Raw genomic sequence first — 20,640 nt, 5'->3', positions numbered from 1 at the left:
TGGGCCTACATGGGAGGATATTAGGCATGATAACAGAAATGTAAATGATCTAGTTTTCACATACCATTTAAGCTAAGCTTAGTCCTTTTTTCCCATTAGTTGTCTAGCAAGGTGAACTGAGGTACATGGAAATATCAAACAGTTTTCCCATGATCTCAAAATTTGGTTAAGTTCAGGAGATGGGACTTATCTTTTTACTTTTCTCATACTTCCTTTTCCATCATCCTCACCCAGGCTTTCTGACGTTGACATCTTGGACTGAAAGAAACGCAAAATATTCTCATGTAACATAGGAAATATTCAAGCAGAATGCTGAATGGCTAAGCCCCCTTTTGGGGCACATAGGCAACACCCCTTTTTCTACTGCCTTTAACTAAACTTGATTTACACTATTATATATTTACAAATTATTTTTCTGCCAACTTTGCAGTAAATGGAAAAAAATGTCTTCTTTTTTTTCAATTTGGCAATATGCTATAATTTTCTTTGGGATCTTGAAAAGTCTCTTTCTCCACCTTGGACTTAAGCGTACGCTTGATCACTCAGCTTCGTTCTAGCAAAATATTGAGCTAATTCATAGATTTCATCATGTGGTTACTCTTAGAACCCATCTTTGATGACCTCCTAAGGTTGTTTTTGTTTTTGATGTTTACTAGCTTGTTGGTAGTGTCCTTTCTGCAGGGTTATCCCCAGACTTTTTGCTTTCCTCCTCCCATTTTCTGACCTTGTTTTTGTTGAGTTTAGGACTTTAGGCACATTACCACACTAACCAGTGCTAAAGTGCATGTGCTCTCTGCTACACACATGGAGTCTTGATGCACCCACAGGGGCATATTTAGTTTACTTGTAAGTTCCTAGCAAAGTGCACCATATGTGCCCAGGGCCTGTAAATTTAATATTGCTAGTGGACCTGCAGCACGTATTGTGCCCTCTACTACAATAGCCTTTTAAACATCTCTCAGGCCTGCCACTGCAGAGCATGGGTGTGCAGTTTTAAATCTGCCATTCTGACCTGGCAAGTGAGCCCACTTACCTGGCCCAAACCTTCTTTTTTATTACATATAAAAGCCTCCATATGAGTGTGGCGGTCCGAGGACTGCCACCCTTGTGTTGAAAGCTGGCCCGCTGGTCCGATCATCCAATTACAACCGTGGGGGGCGGATCCACCAGCAAACTGCTGTCCCTGCTGAGAACATGGTTCTCGACAACTCAGAACTCAGCGTCGTCTGGCTGATTACAACTCCCCTCACCACCAGCCTTTCCATTGTGGTGTATCCAGCATGGAAAGTCTGGCAGTGAGGGTGTGCTGGGGGCGACACCCCCCCCGCCCAGCACCATCTGAATGTGCTCTGGTCGGCCCACTCTGTGCTATGAGATAGCACTCAGCTTCCTTTAAGGGAGATGAGTGCTGTCTCGTAGCACTGTTCCTGCCAGTCTGACCAACCAGAATGCTCTATTTCAATGTTCCCACTTGTCAGACTGGCCAGAACACTGTTATAGGGCGGGGGTGTCACCCCCATGGGGGTGGCATCCTCCCTGCAGCTTTGGCAGTCCCATGATGGGACTGCCAAAGTCAAAATGCTGACCTAAATCACCCCTAAAGTAGGACCTAGTTAGCCCCAATGGAAGGGTGCAGTGTATTTAAAACATTGGGCATGTACCTTTAAGTTTAACGTGTCTGGTAATGAAAAACTGCTAAATTTGTTTTTCACTATTGCAAGGCCTATCTCTTCCATCGGTTGACATTCGAGTTACCTTGAAGCATCCTTCCAGTGTAACTTTCAATTGGGAAAATATAGAAATGTGGAGTTTGGTGTCTCTAGACTCACAATTTAAAATCACAGCTTATGGTGAAGTCAGATTTAAAATTATAAGTCTGAAAATGCCTCTTTTAGAAAGTTGCCATTTTCTTACTTTAACCATTCTGTGCCTCTGTCTATCTCTGAATACACGTCTGGGGTAGATGACAGCTTGGCTTTGTGCATTCCCTCTAGACAGTACACACAGAGGGAGCTGGAGTGTGGCATTTGCATCCTGATGGCCCATCACCAGGCTGATCGGCCATTAACTGGCTTTATGGGGGGAAGTGGACCTTAGCGCTGCCTCGTTTAGACCTGAATAGGGCTGTGCGTCTACCCCAACAAAGGGATGCATAACCGCCTGAACAGTGTCTGGAGCTAGGGAAAAAAGAGCAGGGACCTTGTGATCCTCTGAGGCCTCCTTGAAGTCTCCCCAACTTCAAAGGCAAATTTGGGTGTAAGTACTGGACCACAAACCCCACCCAGTCAGAACGCCACTGGAACTAAGGACACTCTGCCAGGAAGGACTGCTGTGCTGCCAGGAGGGACTGCCACTCTGCTATTGCATTGCTGTGTTGGCCTACTGCTTATTGTGCTGTAGGAGGGACTGCCACTTTGCTACTTGCTTTGCTGTGTTTGCCTGGTGCTTCTTGCCTGCAGTGAGAAGGACTAAACTCGCTCTCTACGTCCTTGAACCCCAAAATCTCCAAGGGACATCAAAGACTGCTTAAAACTCCCATGGTGCTGCTGGATTCTGCCATCTGTGAGTCCTACTCTTGCCTGAGGTGCCCCTCTCCAGTCTTGGGCCTCAGACGTGGTTCTGCAGCTAAAACCTGCCAAAAGAGATGCATTGCCTAAAATGTGAGCAAAAAATCAATGCATCGCTCCATCGATGCAGTGTCTGCCTAGCGACAGTGGATTCACAGACTGCACAGCTCGACGATGACGCTCTGCGCAGTCCAACGACGATCGATCACATTCACTTCCATGGAGGCTGACAACGACCCAGTGGCCTGAGTGTGGTAAAAATATTGACGCATTGTGTCCTTGACGACAAAGGATTGCTCCACCAAAGGTCAGTGGACCATACGTGGTTTCTGTAGTCCCCCAATGCTCTGTCACGTTGGGCCTGGATTTTGGATTTGGACCGGTCCCTCGTGACCGCAAGTAACCTTTTGACCGATAGTGACTACTAAGCACTGTTTTTACATTTAATCTAAAAAAAAATCAGATCTTGACTTCTACTGACTAGATTTTTGTTGTTGTGGTCTTGTTTTACTCAGATAAATATTCACTATTCTTCTAAACTGGTGTGGAGTCTTTTTGGTGGATCTATCACTATGTTACTATAATACAATTGCTTCACAAATACTTTACACATTGCCTCTTAGGTTAAGCCTGACTGCTTTGAGCCGAGTTACCAGAGGGTGAGCACAGGCTAATATAGGGTGTATATCTGATTTACTCTGATTAGGATTGTGGTCCCTACATGTTCAGGGTGCATACCTCTGCCAATTAGAGACCCGAGTTCTATCATAGCTCAATTTATTTCCAGTCTTCATTATAATCTTCTCTTAGTAGGTTGAACATTATTGTATACTCTCTATGCCTAAGAACTACTATACAATTTGGACAGGGCAAAAAAGTGGAGGTAGAGCAATCAATATATCTTGCTTTTAGTTATGTATCAAAGAGGCTGGCAGGTTGCATCAAATACAGCACACATTCCTCCCAATACACCCTACCGAACCACCCTAAAAGCTCCTAATTGGTATGGTTCAAACTAGACAAATTTATGCAATGTAAATCTCCAGCTTAATGCTCTATTGTATTTAAGAGCTTAAGAAACAGTTTCCGCTCTATTACGGAAAAGCACTATCCTATGCATCACACACCTTCTTGGATCCACCCCCTCCTCCTTACACCTCTTACTTCTTTGCATTTATTATTTGGATTGAGTGAGCCCTTGATTCCTCCCTGTTATAGGGGCACCTTGATATTAAGTTTCACCTATGGCTACCCCAAAATCTGACTGTTCTTAGAGGCTCTCATCTACCTCTCATAGCAGATAAATATTTCTATCAGGTGCTGTCAATGATTACTCTAGGTAATGTTCTGCTCTCCTGACCAACCTTAACTGAAGTACGTTTATGACCAGAGGTGACGTTCCTTTATACTTCAGAACACGATTGTGCTAATTGTTTCTGAATCGTTATTCATAAAACTATTTGATTATTTTTTGTCTAGTATGTACTTTGTGTTGGTTGTTACATTTCACTAAACTGTCTAATAAAGACTAACTGAAATATCAATAATACTACTACTAACTGTCCAAATGTCTCCTTCTGAATCTTCTAAGGACAGATTCCATTACAGACTGCCATCTGTACGTTTTCAGGAAGTATTGCCATTTCTAAAACCTGCTTCCAGGTGTGTGGCAGTTCTTTTACACCTGCAAGGATTATTGTCTGGATAACTACTCTACAGCAGGCTGAGTGGGAGGTCAACCCCAAAAACATGCACAGGGTTCCCTAGTGATTATTACCTTTTCTGAGATTTTCTTGCTGTCCACTCTGGTCTTACACATCCAGCACCGAAGAAGATCTTGTGCAAGGAAAAAAACAGGATATTAATCTATAACACTTTTAGTTGATATTTGTATCACATGTAGCATCACAGGGGTCCCTACTATACCCATATCTGTGCCACAACCTTTACTAAACAGAGTTGAAGGCAATACCAGAGAGTACAGAGAATTGTGTAAGCATCTCAGCATCAATGCATTACAAAATCAAAAATGTTTTTTTATTGAGTTCAAGAAACTACAAAAGTGCTTCAAAACCAGCAGCCTATAGCGCTAACAAAGACCGGAAGGCAGAACCGATAGGAGTAAGCGACATGTTTTACCAAGTTATTTGTTCTCTCTGCTTGCATTCAGATGTTTCATCCAATCATGGAGCTGAGGCAGAGAATGGGAATGTGTCTTCGACTGATGGAAAGGAAGAGGACGGTAAGGTTTCTCAACACAAATTTTAATTAATTTCACTGTTATCACAGCCTAGGAGGAAATATTTCATCAATGACACTTTTGACAGATGTCGCATGATCATTGTTACCTAACTCAATGAAGGGCAATTTTTATCCTTCATAAGGAGAGGGGCTGAGCTTCCTATCTGGAATTTGAACTTGTGACTATTGGGCCATCCAAAGATCCCTGCAATATGGTGCAGTAGCCCACTGAGATATAAGAGCCGTCTTAATCCTTGGTGCGTTAATGACAGGTGTTTCACTGTGGGCATTCATCTGGAGTGTTGAAAACTGTTAACCTAGGAAATCAACGGATGTCTCATCAGTCCTTCTGCTCTACATAATTTAAAGAATATTTAAGAGAGAATTGCTTGTAACAGTGACCGGCTTGCAAGCTACAGCTGAAGCTAGCAGGATGGCCTTATAAAGAAACTTAGGGCCCAGAATGTAGTTGACAATTTTCCCCTCTTTAAAGGTCTAGGTCACTGGAAAAGCATTGCTTATGTTTTCTAGATTCATTCTTTGAAGAGTGGGGATGTTGGAGTGACAGCCCCGCCTTCCTAGCCTAAAAAGGTTGTTACTGATTCTAATAACTAAACACTGAGCTCTGCCATTGTTTCCAAGCTTAGTGATCACTTAAAGGTTTTGTCATAGAGCTTGTGCCACTATCTTAGCTGGTCGTTATTACATGATGGGGATAACATTATCTGGTGATAGTACAATTATGCCTCCATGAACTCAGTGTCGTAAAGCAAAATAATCCCCCCCACTGCAGAATGTGATGAGAGGTCCCCGAGTTTCCCATATCTCACAGATAATAATGGGCCTTGGGCAGAATGGGAGCTTCCTTAAGGTTTGGGGGGCCCCTAGGATGCAAGGGGGTTTGTTACGCCCCTAGGTGAACTGGTCCTTTGAACCACTAAAGAACTCAGATTGCCATGTTCTTTTGAGTTCGTCGAGGACACCAAACTTTTGAAGAGTTTGGTCTTTGAGATTCTTGGCAGGTGGCATGTGCCTTAAAGTTTTAACAAACTAAAACTAAAGTTTCTAGTTCGTCTCAGGCATCTGTCTCGTGTACATGAGGTCTTCTAAAATAATTGCAGCAAGAGGCAGCACATGAGGCTAGGTACAGGAAATTGCGATTTTATTAAAATGATTGTGTTGAAAAGAAATAATCACTCAACAGCTAAGGGAATCGCTTTACAATGTTGCGCTTAACTGGCTATTGGTAAAATGTAAACAATCTCCACACACTACAAATGATTGTCAGTAATGATGCTCCTGTCTGCTGTACCGCACAGATTCCATGTGTTATGCTCCCAGCAGGTAAAATTCCGATGGGAGAAGGTTTGTCATGGTCAGTTTAAATGTGTTAACCTGTTAAAAAAAAAAACAAAAAAAAAAGTAACCATGAGCCTAAAATCTTAACTCCTGCCATTAGGGTGACACATGCACCTGCAAATTTTGTTTTCAGATACGATAACCCAATAATAATAATGTATTGGAAGAAAAGGAAACTGCAAAGCTCTGTCAATTTACAATAAAATTGAGAACATTTGAGAGCCTAGCCTCAATTTCCCATGATATAGTGTGTGGCAACTCATGCATGATGTAGTCTACCATTGTTTGACATACTAGGAGAGTGTTGGGGCATTTACAAAATTGTATAGTAGTGATGGGTTCTCAGAGCAGACTTTCCCAAAACATCCCTGCTAAGTATTTGGTGCTTCCATAGGATATGGATTGTGACTTTTTTTGTTTTTCCAGGAACCTCCAGCATTTAAAATGTGTAGCTAAACCTAGTGGGGCCATCCTAGAGAGTTACCAGGACAGATCTTGCAGTATTTTAAATTTCATGCGTTTGCTTCCATGTTATGTTATATGTATTCATAAAGCACACTATCACCTGTGAGGGTATCCTGATGCTGAGTAAGTGTGTCTGCATAGCTCAGCCTATGGTGAGTTGGTTAATTAAAAAGCAAGGTCTTCATCTTCTTGCAGAGTTCAAATAGAGGGGAGAAGGCTCTGATGTGGAGTGGGAGACCATTTCACGCTTTAGGAGTGATGTTGGAGAGCGCCGTCCTCCTGACCTCGTTCTGTTCATGCGTCAGATGTGTACTAGTAGGAGTCCTGCGGCTTTAGTAAAGAACCACTCTACCAAAACCAGGGGATCACCAATTTGAAGATCTCAGGGGCACATTAGGATGAGATAGATGGTCTACTTCTTGGAACGTTTGAGCCCTAAGAGTGGTAGGTTTTATTGCACCCTCAGCTGTTTGCATGTTCTAATCAATTTACCACAGGGGAGGATCTCGCAACCAACATGATGTCTTTAAAGAAGTTGATTTCGTTCCCCGACCGATCTTTCCACCTTGTTGGTTTATTCTCATTGCGTATCTTACAATTGTGGCAGTGTTTTGATTTTATCGAGGATAAGGTGGGAAAGATTTTCTGTCCCAAAGATATCTACATTAGAACCTTCCATGATCTCAGCACAAATTGTCAGAAAATGATTTTCATGTGACACTCCTCAACCCAATCATAGGGACTTCAAGCCATTTTACAATGGAGTTGTTAAAAGGGTTGGACATTTTAGGTCTCTGGTCTCATATGAAACTTTGACTTCTCTTGTTGTTTGCATATGTACTATCTATTGCAAGATGAATCACAAAGAAAACCTAATTTATTTTGGTTTGGTAGTCATAACAATCTGCATTATCCCCTTAGAAAGAGTTTATGTATTTTCCAATGGGTCAAATCTAATGAATGCATCTCTTTCATTTCTACAAGCGAAGAAATCCTTTAAAGAGCTTAGCGGGATAATTATCAACTACAAAATATTTGCATTTCAGACTATGAGTTGTCTGTTGATGGTCATAATGCTGTTCATATTGCCTAATTTAATTGTACTCATTTATTAATCTTCAGACTGAGTTGTCAAAGCACAGATTTCAACCTGTAACCAGAAGATGTATACAACGATGGAATATTATGGAAAGCTACACTGGCTCCACACAAAGCCAAGAGTGTGTTTTCTATGCATTTATGGTGTATGAAGTTCATACATATATTTAGGAATTTCTACAAAATAATGCACAACATGCAGAGAGTACAAGTCGGAAACAGTGAGTAAGGATTGTCTCTTTATGTTTATGACTTGAAAGAATTTTAAGTATGCACTTCAGACATCTAAAACAAAAAGCAGGAGCTGAGCACTGCGCTGAGTTTACGCAGCTCCTCATCACCCCCGTCCCAGTCCTTACTAAATGAGGTCACCCTGCCCATCACTGGTAGTTCCTATTTAGGTTTCTTTTCTTTCTTCATGAGTTCATGGAAAAAAGACTCCTCACGATCCACACAGCCTCTGTCTTTTTCTGTCTGTCGAAAGGCAAGTGCCTTTTATGTTTGTTCCTTCTCTGCTCATTTTTTGATTATGCAAGCAGACTTTCTTGTTTTCTATGTTTCTGCTTGCGGTCAGTGTACTGCAAGTGGGTATCCATTTTAAACAATGTTGTTCCCGCTCTTGGTTGCTTGTGTCTTGATTGTTCAGAGGCACAAGTGGGGATTCTTTTTTATACCGCTTTGAGCTATAGAGTTTGCCACTTGCGGCTGGGAGACACGAGCGTCTGACCTACATGCTTACCATTTAGTTATGTTGGCAGAATTTACCGCACCGCTTGCGACAACGCTCCTCTTTGATGGGCCAGGCTGGGACAAGGAGCAGTGACTGCAAGTCACATGTGGGCTGTACAGGGGCTCTGTCTGCTCTCCTAAACCTGGCGCTGCCTTTAGTGGGAGCATCATGTGCAGATGAATGTACTACATGGGAGAAAGGCTGCAGGTTGGCTGTTCTGTGCACACAAGACTCATTTCTCATGAGACTTGGTCGCAGCGCAACCAATATGCATTTGAAGATTGTAGCTGGACTCAATTCTTTTACTTTTCCCGGAAGGATGGAGACATGCTCGTGAGTCAGGAGGCCCTGGGAAAAGCACTGAGAAGTGTAAAAATATTGAGTTCCTGGAGGGTGACGAAACGCTCCAGATTTCTAGGGCAGATCTGCAGGACCTAATTCAAAAGACTGTGGAAAAAGCTGTAAATTAACCCCATTTTAAACATAATGGGCCTGATTACAACTTTGGAGGACGGTGTTAATCCGTCCCAAATGTGACGGATATACCACCAGCCGTATTATGAGTTAAATAGGATATAATGGACTCGTAACAGGTAGGTGGTATATCCGTCACGTTTGGGACGGATTAACACCGTCCTCCAAAGTTGTAATCAGGACCAATATTCCTTGCTTCCTTCATAAGCTGTATCTGGTGGAGAAATCTAACAAGCAGTTTCCCCAGGTCCCTAGGGTTAATTCACTTCTGTCATCTATGGCTTCCTCTTCTTCCCTTTCCTCTGAGGAAGCCACTTTGTTGTACCTTATGTACAAAAAGGATGAATAATGCCTTTATTTTGATGCAGATGGAAGTTTTGTCACAGTTTCTTTAAGATGTAATTTTTTTTAATAACTTATGGGCTTCTGCCTCCGTTGCTGGGGAAGCGGTAGCAGGATAGTTTACCGTTTGGATGAAGTCTTGGAAACTTGGCTCCACTCAATATTCTTTGGTGTACAAACTTCTGTTTACAGACTCAAACATGTTCAGAGATGAACTTAATGAAATGCTGCAATGTTCTGCTGAGGAGAAGGACATTTTGAAACTTTTTAAGCTTGTTCATAGGAGAAAATCATTTGTCCATTAGCAGAATCAGCAATGGCAGGAGGGGAAATGTTCTTTTCTCTTTCAAGACCAGGCTCAAAGTCAGAGAGCTGCGGTTGCCAATAATACCTGACCACAAGGTCAGTCTGGTAAAAGGGTCAGGACAAGTACTATATGGCAGTAGAACCTAGGCTTCACAATTTTCTACCTTAGTGGCAAACTCTGGTGGAAGATCAGTGGCCAATTTCAGTCATTCAAGATGGATACAAAATGTTTTTCAAGATGACTCCTCCAGTCCCAGTGTTCAGGACTATGTCATCATCAAAGAACACCATAAAGAGGCAAGATATCCTGTCAGGCATGTAAAAACTACTTTGAAACAAGGCTATCATACTTGTTCCATGCTCTCAAGAAGCACAAGCTGTTCAGTCCTTTTTCTCGTAAGGAAACTAGATGGGTCCTTCTGCCCTATCCTAAACCTCAAGTTCTTGAACTAATGGGTAATTCTGGAGACACTCAAGATGTTCACTGTTCAACAACTGCTCCCTTTGCTACACCAGGGTGAATTTTTTAGCCACCTTGGTTCGGGAGGAGTCATCGTTTCCTGTCCCAGTCCCTCCTGACACCCAACCCTTCCTGAAGTTTTGTGTGAATCGCAGTCATTTCCAGTTCCAACATCTCCTCAAACTTTTACCAAGTTACTGGCCCCTGTGGGGGCTTCCTTACAACTTAAGGAATTTTTGATTTTTCCGTACCTTGATGACTGCTCCATTTCTTTTTAAGGCTCGGGAAGTAGTGGTGGCAACACCAACTCTTCTACTGCATCTGGGCTTCAAACTGAATCTTCCAATGTCCCCGCTGGAACCAGCCCTGATTTGGTGCTTCATCTTGGTGATCTTCGACACATGAACAGGTTATGTGTTCCTGCCTCAGGTGCAGATCCAGTCCCTTCAGTTGACTATTTGTGAGCTCCTCCAGATGTCCTCAGCTCTGGCCAGATTCTGGTTGAAAGTCCAAGGTCTTATGGTTGCAACAACGGGGGTGGTTCCTCTGGCTTGTCTACATCCAAAGCCAGTAGCTACTATCTCTTGGAACATTAGGACTCATCCAGCCAGCAGTACAATAAATTCAATAAAGGCCACTCAAGCAATAGCTCAGGAGATCAGTTGGTGGCTTCACTCTCCCAATCTCAAGAACTTCCTCTGTCCCTCTACATTTGACAACAGATACCAGTCTCTGGGGTTGTGGTGCATACTTGTTAGATTCTCCCCTCCAGCTGAAGAACTTAAGTTTGATGGCCTGGAGCTTGAAACATTGAGTTTGATATGTCTGGGATACTCAGCTCCAGCAGCAGAGGAGCTTCAGAAACCTAGAATGTTGTCCACTAGGTCATCTTAGAAAAAAACATTGGAAGTCTTTTTCTGATTGGTGTGTGAAAAAGACCTTGGATCCAGCAGTGGTTGACCCTCTTGAGAATTTAGATATTCTACAGGAGGGGTTTCTAAAGGACATGGCTTCATCTACTTTGCCAGCCCAGTGGGTAGCTAGTTGCACTTTTAGAGGAGTCAGGAGTGGGCTTCTGTAGGTGACTCCCTTAGTCCATAGGTTGATAAAATCATCCCGTGTGCAGAAACAATCCCTTCCAGTTAAGCTGCTAGGTTGAGATTTGCCTACAGTTTTGAGGGTCTTACAGTTATCTTCTTTTGAACACTTGGACACCCCCCCATAATGCTGGTTAATGTTTAAGTTATTTTTTTTGTTAGCCATTACGTCTGCTAGAAGGGTTGGGGAAATGGGCTCTTTGGTGAGCTCTACTCCATACCTTTCTATCCTTCCTGATAGAGTGATTCTGCAGCCTGATCCTAAATTCCTTCCCAAAATCTCTTCTAAGTTCCATTTAGATAAAGAGATTGTGCAAACAATATGGGGAGCAGAGGATCAGGGGCATGACAGTTCCCCTCAGGATGTCCGGAGGACGTTTGTATGCTATGTGGTCTGTACTAAGGATTTTCGGCTTTCACAATCCCTTTTTGTTTCTTTTGGTAATGTCAACAAGGGCAAAAAAGTTTCTTCCTCTGCTATTAGTAGATGGATTTGCCAGCCCATTTTTCAGGCTTATGATTCTGTTGACAAGCAACTTCATACACATTCAAGGCTGCTCTACTTGGTCCACTTCTATATCTTTGCGGAGGTTAGTGGGATTTCCATTCTGAAAATGTGCAGAGCGGCAACCTGGTCTTCTCACCACATGTTTATTAATCATTGTCATCTTGGTGTATTATATGATGTTTCTGACAATTTTGGTGTTCAGATACTTAAAGCAGCAATAAAGTAATTGTTGGCTATACTAAATACCATGTTTTCAGTGCAGAATTCTGTGTGCTTGTGAGTTCTCATTTAGGGAGGACTGGGATGAGGGTGACCAGTGAAGGGGTAAGGAACACATAACTTACCGGTAAACTTCAATACCCCGAGTTGGTCCCCCTCACCCCAGTCAGAGCTCTTCCCTCCCTTCCTGAGAATGGAACGAGGGGGACCAACTCATGGTAATAAAGTTCATCTGTAAATAATGTGTTCGTGATATGGCCCCAGGTGTAACTAGTGAATGAGCTTTCATAATAGAATAGCACCTTTATATATAGAAGGAGACTCTTCCCCGACTCTCTCTCCAGACCACATCACATGTCCTAGCTTGTGAAGAAAAACATGCTTTAAGTACTGTATCCTACTTTGCCTTAATCCAGCTCTACAAAGCCGCATGGATAACATGTTGCAACAGCAGCCACGTATTATCCCCTCTAACTACCACCATCAGTCACTTTACGTAGTCTGTGCACAGTTCTGAATGATATCCTTTAATTATGCTTTCATCTCTTGGTTCAGGCATTAGGATGACCTTGGATCTTTCTTATCTTCAGGAATCCGGAGGGGAGTTCTCCTGCACAGATCCTTGTTAACACTCCCGTCCTTGGCAACCTGTCCCCTCATACCCGAGAAGGCTTGTTTATGCACCTGCAAGCAAAAAAATACACAGCAAGAGCAAAACTTTCACATTGAAGATTAAACACAAACACAAAAGAACATTCTCAGGCCTCATCTCCAGCTTAAGTTTGCCTAACCTTTAATGAACATTCAAGTACATGGTTATGCATGCATTTCACTTAAATAGTATAAATGAGGGATAACTATTAAAATGTTCAATAACTATAAAATCCTAGTATTTTTTCATGAAATAATATAGCATACATGTGATGTGTATTTGATCATTCTATGTCTCTAGTTATAAGTGCATTTCATTTCACGACATTCAGTGTCTTCATTTGCATGAATACATTTAAACACATATTATATACGTTGTCAAATGCATTTTAGTTTCTCCTTCTGGAACACATAATGGCACAGCCAAGTTATGCTCTCTCAATCACTCCTCTGATTACCTATGAAGTAATCACACCCCTATTTTCTTCTCGAATGAGACCTTCTAGAGCCTTGTCTTTTTCATAATTTTACACCTAGACTCCTCGAGACATTTCATATCAATATCATCATAATATTTACAGTGACTGTCTTCCATTTCAACATCTACGCTCTTCCTTTTTCTTCCCTGCTGAATTTTCACTTTCTGGAAAACATTCTGGAAAACATTATGGCCCTCATTCTGACCCTGGCGGTGTCTCACCGCCAGGGCAGAGGGCAGAGGAAGCACCGCCAACAGGCTGGCGGTGCTTCCGGGGCATTCTGACCGCGGCGGTACAGCCGCGGTCAGAAACGGGAAACCGGCGGTGTCCCGCCGGTTTCCCACTGCCCTGGGGAATCCTCCACGGCGGCGCTGCTTGCAGCGCCGCTATGGGGATTCCGACCCCCTTACCGCCATCCTGTTCCTGGCGGTGTTCGCCGCCAGGAACAGGATGGCGGTAACGGGTGTCGTGGGGCCCCTGGGGGCCCCTGCAGTGCCCATGCCAATGGCATGGGCACTGCAGGGGCCCCCTAACAGGTCCCCACTATGATTTTCAGTGTCTGCCAAGCAGACACTGAAAATCGCGACGGGTGCAACTGCACCCGTCGCACCCCTTCCACTCCGCCGGCTCCATTCGGAGCCGGCATCCTCATGGAAGGGGGTTTCCCGCTAGGCTGGCGGGCGGCCTTCTGGCGGTCGCCCGCCAGCCCAGCGGGAAACTCAGAATAACCGCAGCAGTCTTTTGACCGCGCGGCGGTATTCTGACGGCGGGACTTTGGCGGGCGGCCTCCGCCGCCTGCCAAAGTCAGAATGAGGCCCTATATCCCACCAACAGAAATATTGCAAATATTGTGATAACCAACAATGACTTAAGAACAAAACCTACAATTCCACTTCCACCTGCCTGTAGCAGGAAATCCATCTCCAATTACTTCCCATGCACCTGTTGCTTTCTGCTCCTTCAAATCTTTTCATCAACCCTGAAATGTTCTGAATATACTTCTGCAAATCCATACGATTATCTGGAATGTGAGGACAATATTGCTGAAGCTTCAGCATCTGGCAGACTTCACCCTCCTTTGTGAGCATTAAATCTAATGCAAGTCTTTTATTGAAAACCATAAATCTTATCGCTGCCGTCTCTGTGTTCACAAGCAACAAGGAATTCACAGTGCTAGTAGCTTATTTTTCCACTATTGTAGACAACTTTCTAATCTTCAGGCCATTCAGAATCACCCCTGCAGATGGAATCAATGCACCAAAAATATCTACCACTATTTCCGCAGCACCAGTTCCTTGTCTAGTTCTGGTGTCGCTTTGGGAGCACTATTGCCAAATAACACGTACCAGGCCATCCTTTGGGTAACTAAAATAAGTGTTACAGTCCACAGATAAAATACACTGCAGGAATCACAGGATCCTTCCCATCCACAAAGAATTCACTCTTGAATCTAACATCAGAAAGATGTTCACAGTTTCTGTTCCCTATAAAGAACAGATCTATATAACTCTCATCAATGTAACATGCATAGTTTCACCTTGTGTTTCCAATCTAATGTCAAGCCTGGTAAATTCTCTTGCACTTGATGTTAAATTTCCTACCTTTTCAATCTATGTTCTGCTGTAAGATCTTTGTTCATTTTGGACCTGGATTCTAATTCCCTTCTTCTATCTTCCACTAAATTCAAAAATGTATTTTCTATCTCAGTCATTGAAGAAGTCAGATACATGTGTCTGTGTGCGTAGGCAGTATTTAAAGGCTTTAATGATACAAAATATTTCCCTGCTATTTCTACACCTTTAAAATAAGGATTCTTGTTCAGATGCTTAAACAGAGGAACTTCTGGCAACACCAGGGGCCAGATGTAGGAAACTGTTTGCGACTCGCAAACGGCAAAATTTGCCGTTTGTGAGTCGCAAATCGCAGTTTCCTATTCATAAATGCATTTTGCGAGTCGGGACCGACTCGCAAAATGCATTTCCGACTCGCAAATAGGAAGGGGTGTTCCCTTCCTATTTGCGAGTCTGAGTGGGATGCAATACCATTTGCGACCGCGTACGCGGTCGCAAATCGTATCGCAGTTACCATCCACTTCAAGTGGATGGTAACCCACTCGCAAATTGGAAGGGGTCCCCAGGGGACCCCTTCCAGTTTGTGAATGGACCCCAAACATTTTTTTCAGGGCAGAAAAAAAAACGAAACTAAAGGTTTCGTTTTTTTTTTTAAGTGCAGCTCGTTTTCCTTTAAGGAAAACGGGCTACACTTAAAAAAAAAAAAAAAAACTGCTTTATTTAAAGCAGTCACGAACATGGAGATCTGCTGACGACAGCAGGCCTCCATGTTAGCGAGTGCCTATTCTCGCTATGGGGCCGCAATTTGCGACCCACCTCATGAATATTCATGAGGTGGGTCATTGCGACCCCATAGCGAGTCGCAGTCGGTGTCTGAGACACCGTACTGCATACCAATTTGCGACTTGCAAATTGCGAGTCGCAGGGACTCGCAATTTGCAAGTCGCAAATTGCCGTTTTGCTACATCTGGCCCCAGGTCATAATCAGAAAAATAATATTGAAAACTTCTCTTCTTGTAAAATATGCTCAATAAAAGACTGCAAAAGGTCCCTAGCACTCATCGTGTTGATACATTCATACAAAAACCTTAAATATGCATATGCAGAATACTCTCCACTTCACCCATCTACGTGTAAAACTTTGTAATCTAACATATAAAGTCTATTATCTTTAGGGCTTAGGGGTTGTGGGAAAACACTAGGGGGGTCTCTTTACATAAGTTGTAGGGAAAATGCTCCTGCTAGCAACATCACTAGTAGTATAAGGAAATAAAACAATAAGGCATGTACCTACTACGTATCCACATCATCTACTCCGATTTGGCTCCATTACTTCCCCTAAATCAGATGTACTATTGATTGAAACACAGCAGCAGATATATCTTTATGTGAGTTTTACCGATGCAAACAAAGCTCAAATGTTCATCAATAATGTAAACATAAATCTTCGTGAGAATCCTGAAGCCCTACTCCTTATTCTTCTAAATAACACTTTCTCCTCTTCTACTCCGGCCTTAGTATTCTTCTAAATTCCCTATTCCACTCAATATAAATGTCTCGGATTATTACGCAGATCAGACTCCTCAATGACAATGAAAATTTAAGGCACAGTTCAACCACAATGTTCAGTTCATGGAGGTTCAGCCAAATTTGTATGTTTTTTTGCAATATTCACAGAACTCTTTAGCTCTGTCATCTGCAAAGTAGGTCCATTCAGGTGAAAAGTACCTCTGACTAGGCACTCTAATTCTCTTTGATTTTCTTACTGCAAAACCCTCGTCCTTGCTTTTACTCTTCAGAGTTCTCAGTCTCCTCCGCAATTGTCTGTGGCACACATTTTTTAGGCAGACTCACTTTCTCTCTTTCTTGCTTTCCAGGACATCAGCCTCCAGCTTCCACTCGCTTTCTTCCAGCACTAGGTCCTTCATCAGAGTCTGATTCTGAGTTAAGCTTGTTCACCACTACAGGACAAGATTCGGTTCGTTCTGCTTCAGCTTCAATTGTGACTTGTTCAAGACCCCCTTCAGATTGATTGAGTGCTATTTCAGGCCCAGTTTGGTTCCTGACCGCTTGACTAACCTGCTCCTGTCGCCTTTCTCTCTCTACCGGTTCCTCTGGAACAGGAGCTGTCTAATAAAGGGAACATTCAACTCTGCAAGTATGAGAGGCATGAATCCAGTTAGGGAGATCTCCACTCTTCACAGCAGTCATGTTGACCAATATGACTTTGTAAAGCCCGTGGCAACGAGGCTCCAAACACAACTTCCTTACCTGTTTCTCCACCAAGACCCAGTCTCCGAGACTGAGGTCATGATACTATTCTTGATGCGGAAGGGCTGTAGCTGCTCCAAACTCCTGAGACACAGAACGCACTATGTCAGCAAGTCCTTTACAATAATCAAGGACCATATAATCTGTAATGTTCACAAGTGCATTCACAGGAATTTCTGGTAATCTCATCACTCTCCCCATAATGAGCACATGGGGAAACAATCCAGTCTTTCGATCAGGTACATTCCGAAGACTCATCAACACAAGAGGCAAAGCATCAGGCCATTTCAAAGATGTCAAAGCACATGCTTTTGCCAATTTGGATTTCAGCATGGCATTCAGCTGCTCCACACAACCTGAAGCCTCAGGTCTAGAGCTGCAATGTAGTCTCTGTTCCATTTGCGGTGCTGCACACAACAATTTCAGGACCTCATTATTGAAATGAGTCCTGCAATCTGATTCTAAAGAAGTTAGGAAGCCAAATCGAGGTATGAACTCCCTTAACAGCAATTTTGCTACAGTGAGACCATCATTCTAGTTGGATACGCCGCATCCCAACAGGAAAAGATGCACACAATGACCAAAACATACCTCAATCCATTGTACACAGGTCTCTCTATAAAGTCCATCTTCGTCCTGTTAAAAGGCCCTCCTGTTCTTCCTATATGACTCAGTGTGACCACAGTTCTCTTTCCAACATTGTTCTGTTACACCCAATACACCTATGGCACAATGATTCAATCAATCTGAATTTAGGATTGATCCAAGTCTGTCGGAACAGCTTCAACATAGGGTCCCTGCCAACATGAGTTGGACTGTGGAAATGTCTAGCCATACGAGGTAACAAACTATTTGGCAGCACTGGTCTTCCATCTATTGAAACCCAAATATCATCCTCTCTCTTAACACATCTTGCTCTGACCCAACTCTGTTGTTCCTCCTCAGACACTTCCTCTTGAAGCCACTTTGCCTCGTCCCAGGTATCAGCTGTAGTCAATAAACGGTTGTAGTAAGTCTCATCCATTCCCTTATTTGTGTATTCTCAGTTAAAGTTATAAACACTGTGAGCTCAATACTTTGCAATTTCATCTGCATACCTGTTGTCTAATATCACATGATCATCTCCAGAATGGTGTGCAGGGCACTTGAGTTCTGCAACTTGTTCAGGCAACTGTAATGCATCAAGGAGGTTTCTCCCTTGTTTGCCATTCCTGATCGGAGATCCAGAAGATGTCTTAAACCCCCTCTGGGATCATAGTTGTCTGAAGTAATGAACGACACGAAAGCCATATTGGCTATAGGTAAATATTGTCATTCTCAATTGATCAAAGACACAGCATGCTCTAATACGAGCAATTAACTCAGCCACTTGTGTGGAGAATACTCCTTGAAGCCAGGAGGCTTCAACAACCCTAGAAAGGGTACAGACAGCAGAGGCTGCTCTCAGTCGTCCTTTTCTTTCTTGCAGGCATGAACCATCAACATAGAGGGCAAAATCAGATTCAGGTGATGGTTCATCCCGTATGTCTGGACTTGGCTTGGTGCATAGTTCAGTAACATCAAGACTGTCATGGTCTACTTCATGTTCATCATTACTTTCCTGACCAGTAATAGGTAAAGTTGAAGGATTGAAAACACCACAGCTTTTGTCACATTCTGTGCAGCCAAAAGTATTCGCTCATATTTGGTAAGACAAATGTTCTTGCCAACAACAGCTCCACAAAGTGAGGAACGTACACAGTTAACAGATGATCCATGACAATGTTTTCACATCTCTTTATACTTGTGCTGACTGTCAGCACCACTTCAAGGCAGCCAGGCGGCACAGAAGCTACATGATCTAAAGTGGCTGAATAATAAGCCACAGGTCTCTTGGCATTCCCATATGTTTGTATCAGCACTGAGAGAGCACAACCCTCCCTCTCACTGTAGAAAAGTGCAAATGGCTTGTTATAATCAAGCATTCCCAGCCCAGGGGTACAACAGAGATTTTCTCTGAGCTCTAGGAAAGCAACAAGACTGTTGTTATTCCGTGGTACCAGATCAGATACATCCTTGTGTGCCAGCCTCAGGAAAGGCTTGGCCACCAGGGAAAAGTTGGGTATCCACTGATGACAGTAACTCACCATTCCCAGACTTCTCTCTGTTTGGTTGGCGGACTCATTCTCAAAATGGCTGAAATGCTCTCTTGTGACATTTTTCTTGCTTTCTTCTCAATATGGTGTCCAAGATATTGAACCTCTTTTTAACAATATTGCAACTTCCCTGGCTTTATGTCAATTCTTAGCCAAGTGATTCAACAATGAAATGGTGTCCTGTCTGCAAGCTGCTGAGTATTTGATGCCACCATTAGGTTGTCGATATATTGGATCAGAACTGAAATACAGGGTATTACCAGAGATTTCAGATTTTTCCTTAGAATCTGGTTGAAGATGGAAGTGCTCTGTGTACCCTTGTGGGACTCAGTGCCATGCCAACACAATTCCCAAACCGAAATGCAAAGAGGAACTGGCTATCCTCATGCAACTATATCGAAAAGAAGCCTTGGCATAATTCGGTCTCAGCCTCACATGGAATCTGCAACAGGTGGATTCGGTACCACCAGGCAACAAGAAAAACCAATGTTATTTATTTTTTGGAGATTCTGAACAATCCTTCATTTACCACTCGGTTTTTGAAGGCCTATGATCGGAGAGTTACATGGACTACCCATTGTCTCCTTCAATGTTCCCTGCTGAATCATGGACTCAATTACGTGAGTTATCCCAGGAATCGTTTTAAGAGTCAAATTGTAGTGATTGTTCTCTGGCATTTAGCAATGGTTTGACGGAAATTCGGACAGGCTCAACACCTTTAATCAATCCGATATCCTTTCCTGAAAAATCCCACACTTCATGTTTACATGCCTCCTTCAAATCTGGAGCCATATCATCAATTGCCATCAGAGTCAGCAAAGTGCAATGTGATCCATTTTTGGTCAATTTAAAGACAGCATCCTCATCATGTGTCTGTATCTTAATGCCTGCTGGCGTACAAATGATGACACAGTTCATTTGGAAAGCAAAACCCTTCCCAAAAGATTCACTGGGCTAGAATTGCATATTATAAACATGTACAAATTGAAAAGGAGACCCAGCACATCGAAGTGTCCATAGATATCCACAAAATGTTCACATTTCTTCAAAAATCACATAATTCAATAGAGTTCTTATGAAAACTTTTTGTTCTTTATTTATCCACAATGACAATATCTAATCCATCATAGCCAACGCGTTTCGTCCTCACGGACTTCTTCAGGGCTATAAAAAAATATACAAATACATAAAATATAAATCAATATAATATTCTATATACATCCTCCACCCATATTAAATATAAAATGCCGTGAACATTTTAAATCATCAATTATCACCATCATGGTAATTTTTATTTTATTAAAGAAATTAAACTAGTGACTTAACTGATAGAAAAATATAAATAGAGGGAAAAAAGCAAAAATATTTTTTTTAATTTACATATTTTTATTAATTGCAATACTTTCCAACATTGTCAGTTTTTATTTATTTCTTCATTTCCTTCACTTCCTCCAAAACTACCTGTCATTTTATTTTATTTTAAACTCTTCATTTTTATATTTTTTTATATATATATTTTTTTTTTAATATATCAAATGTTGTAAAAAAATGTGTTTCTTAATATAGTAATTGCATATATGTTACTTCCTACAAAGTGACAAACTGTATCCTCCACATTTAACTTAATTTTGGTTATCAATTAGTTTTAATTACAAACAACTCCAAAT

General features: G+C 42.3%; 1 protein-coding gene across 4 annotated transcripts in view; it reads left to right on the top strand.

The window, feature by feature from the left end:
• MACROD2 (mono-ADP ribosylhydrolase 2) overlaps positions 1-20,640 on the top strand; it is a 5,612,477-nt gene that overhangs the window by 5,171,933 nt on the left and 419,904 nt on the right. For all 4 annotated transcript variants that reach the window (XM_069234098.1, XM_069234097.1, XM_069234096.1 and 1 more), the window contains one exon: positions 4,738-4,809. In XM_069234098.1, the coding sequence (XP_069090199.1) occupies positions 4,738-4,809 (72 nt within the window). The remainder of the gene's footprint in view (positions 1-4,737; positions 4,810-20,640) is intronic.

Source organism: Pleurodeles waltl, chromosome 5 (genome assembly GCF_031143425.1).
Source record: "Pleurodeles waltl isolate 20211129_DDA chromosome 5, aPleWal1.hap1.20221129, whole genome shotgun sequence".
NCBI lineage: Eukaryota > Metazoa > Chordata > Amphibia > Caudata > Salamandridae > Pleurodeles > Pleurodeles waltl.
This window is presented reverse-complemented; position numbering and strand designations above follow the sequence as displayed.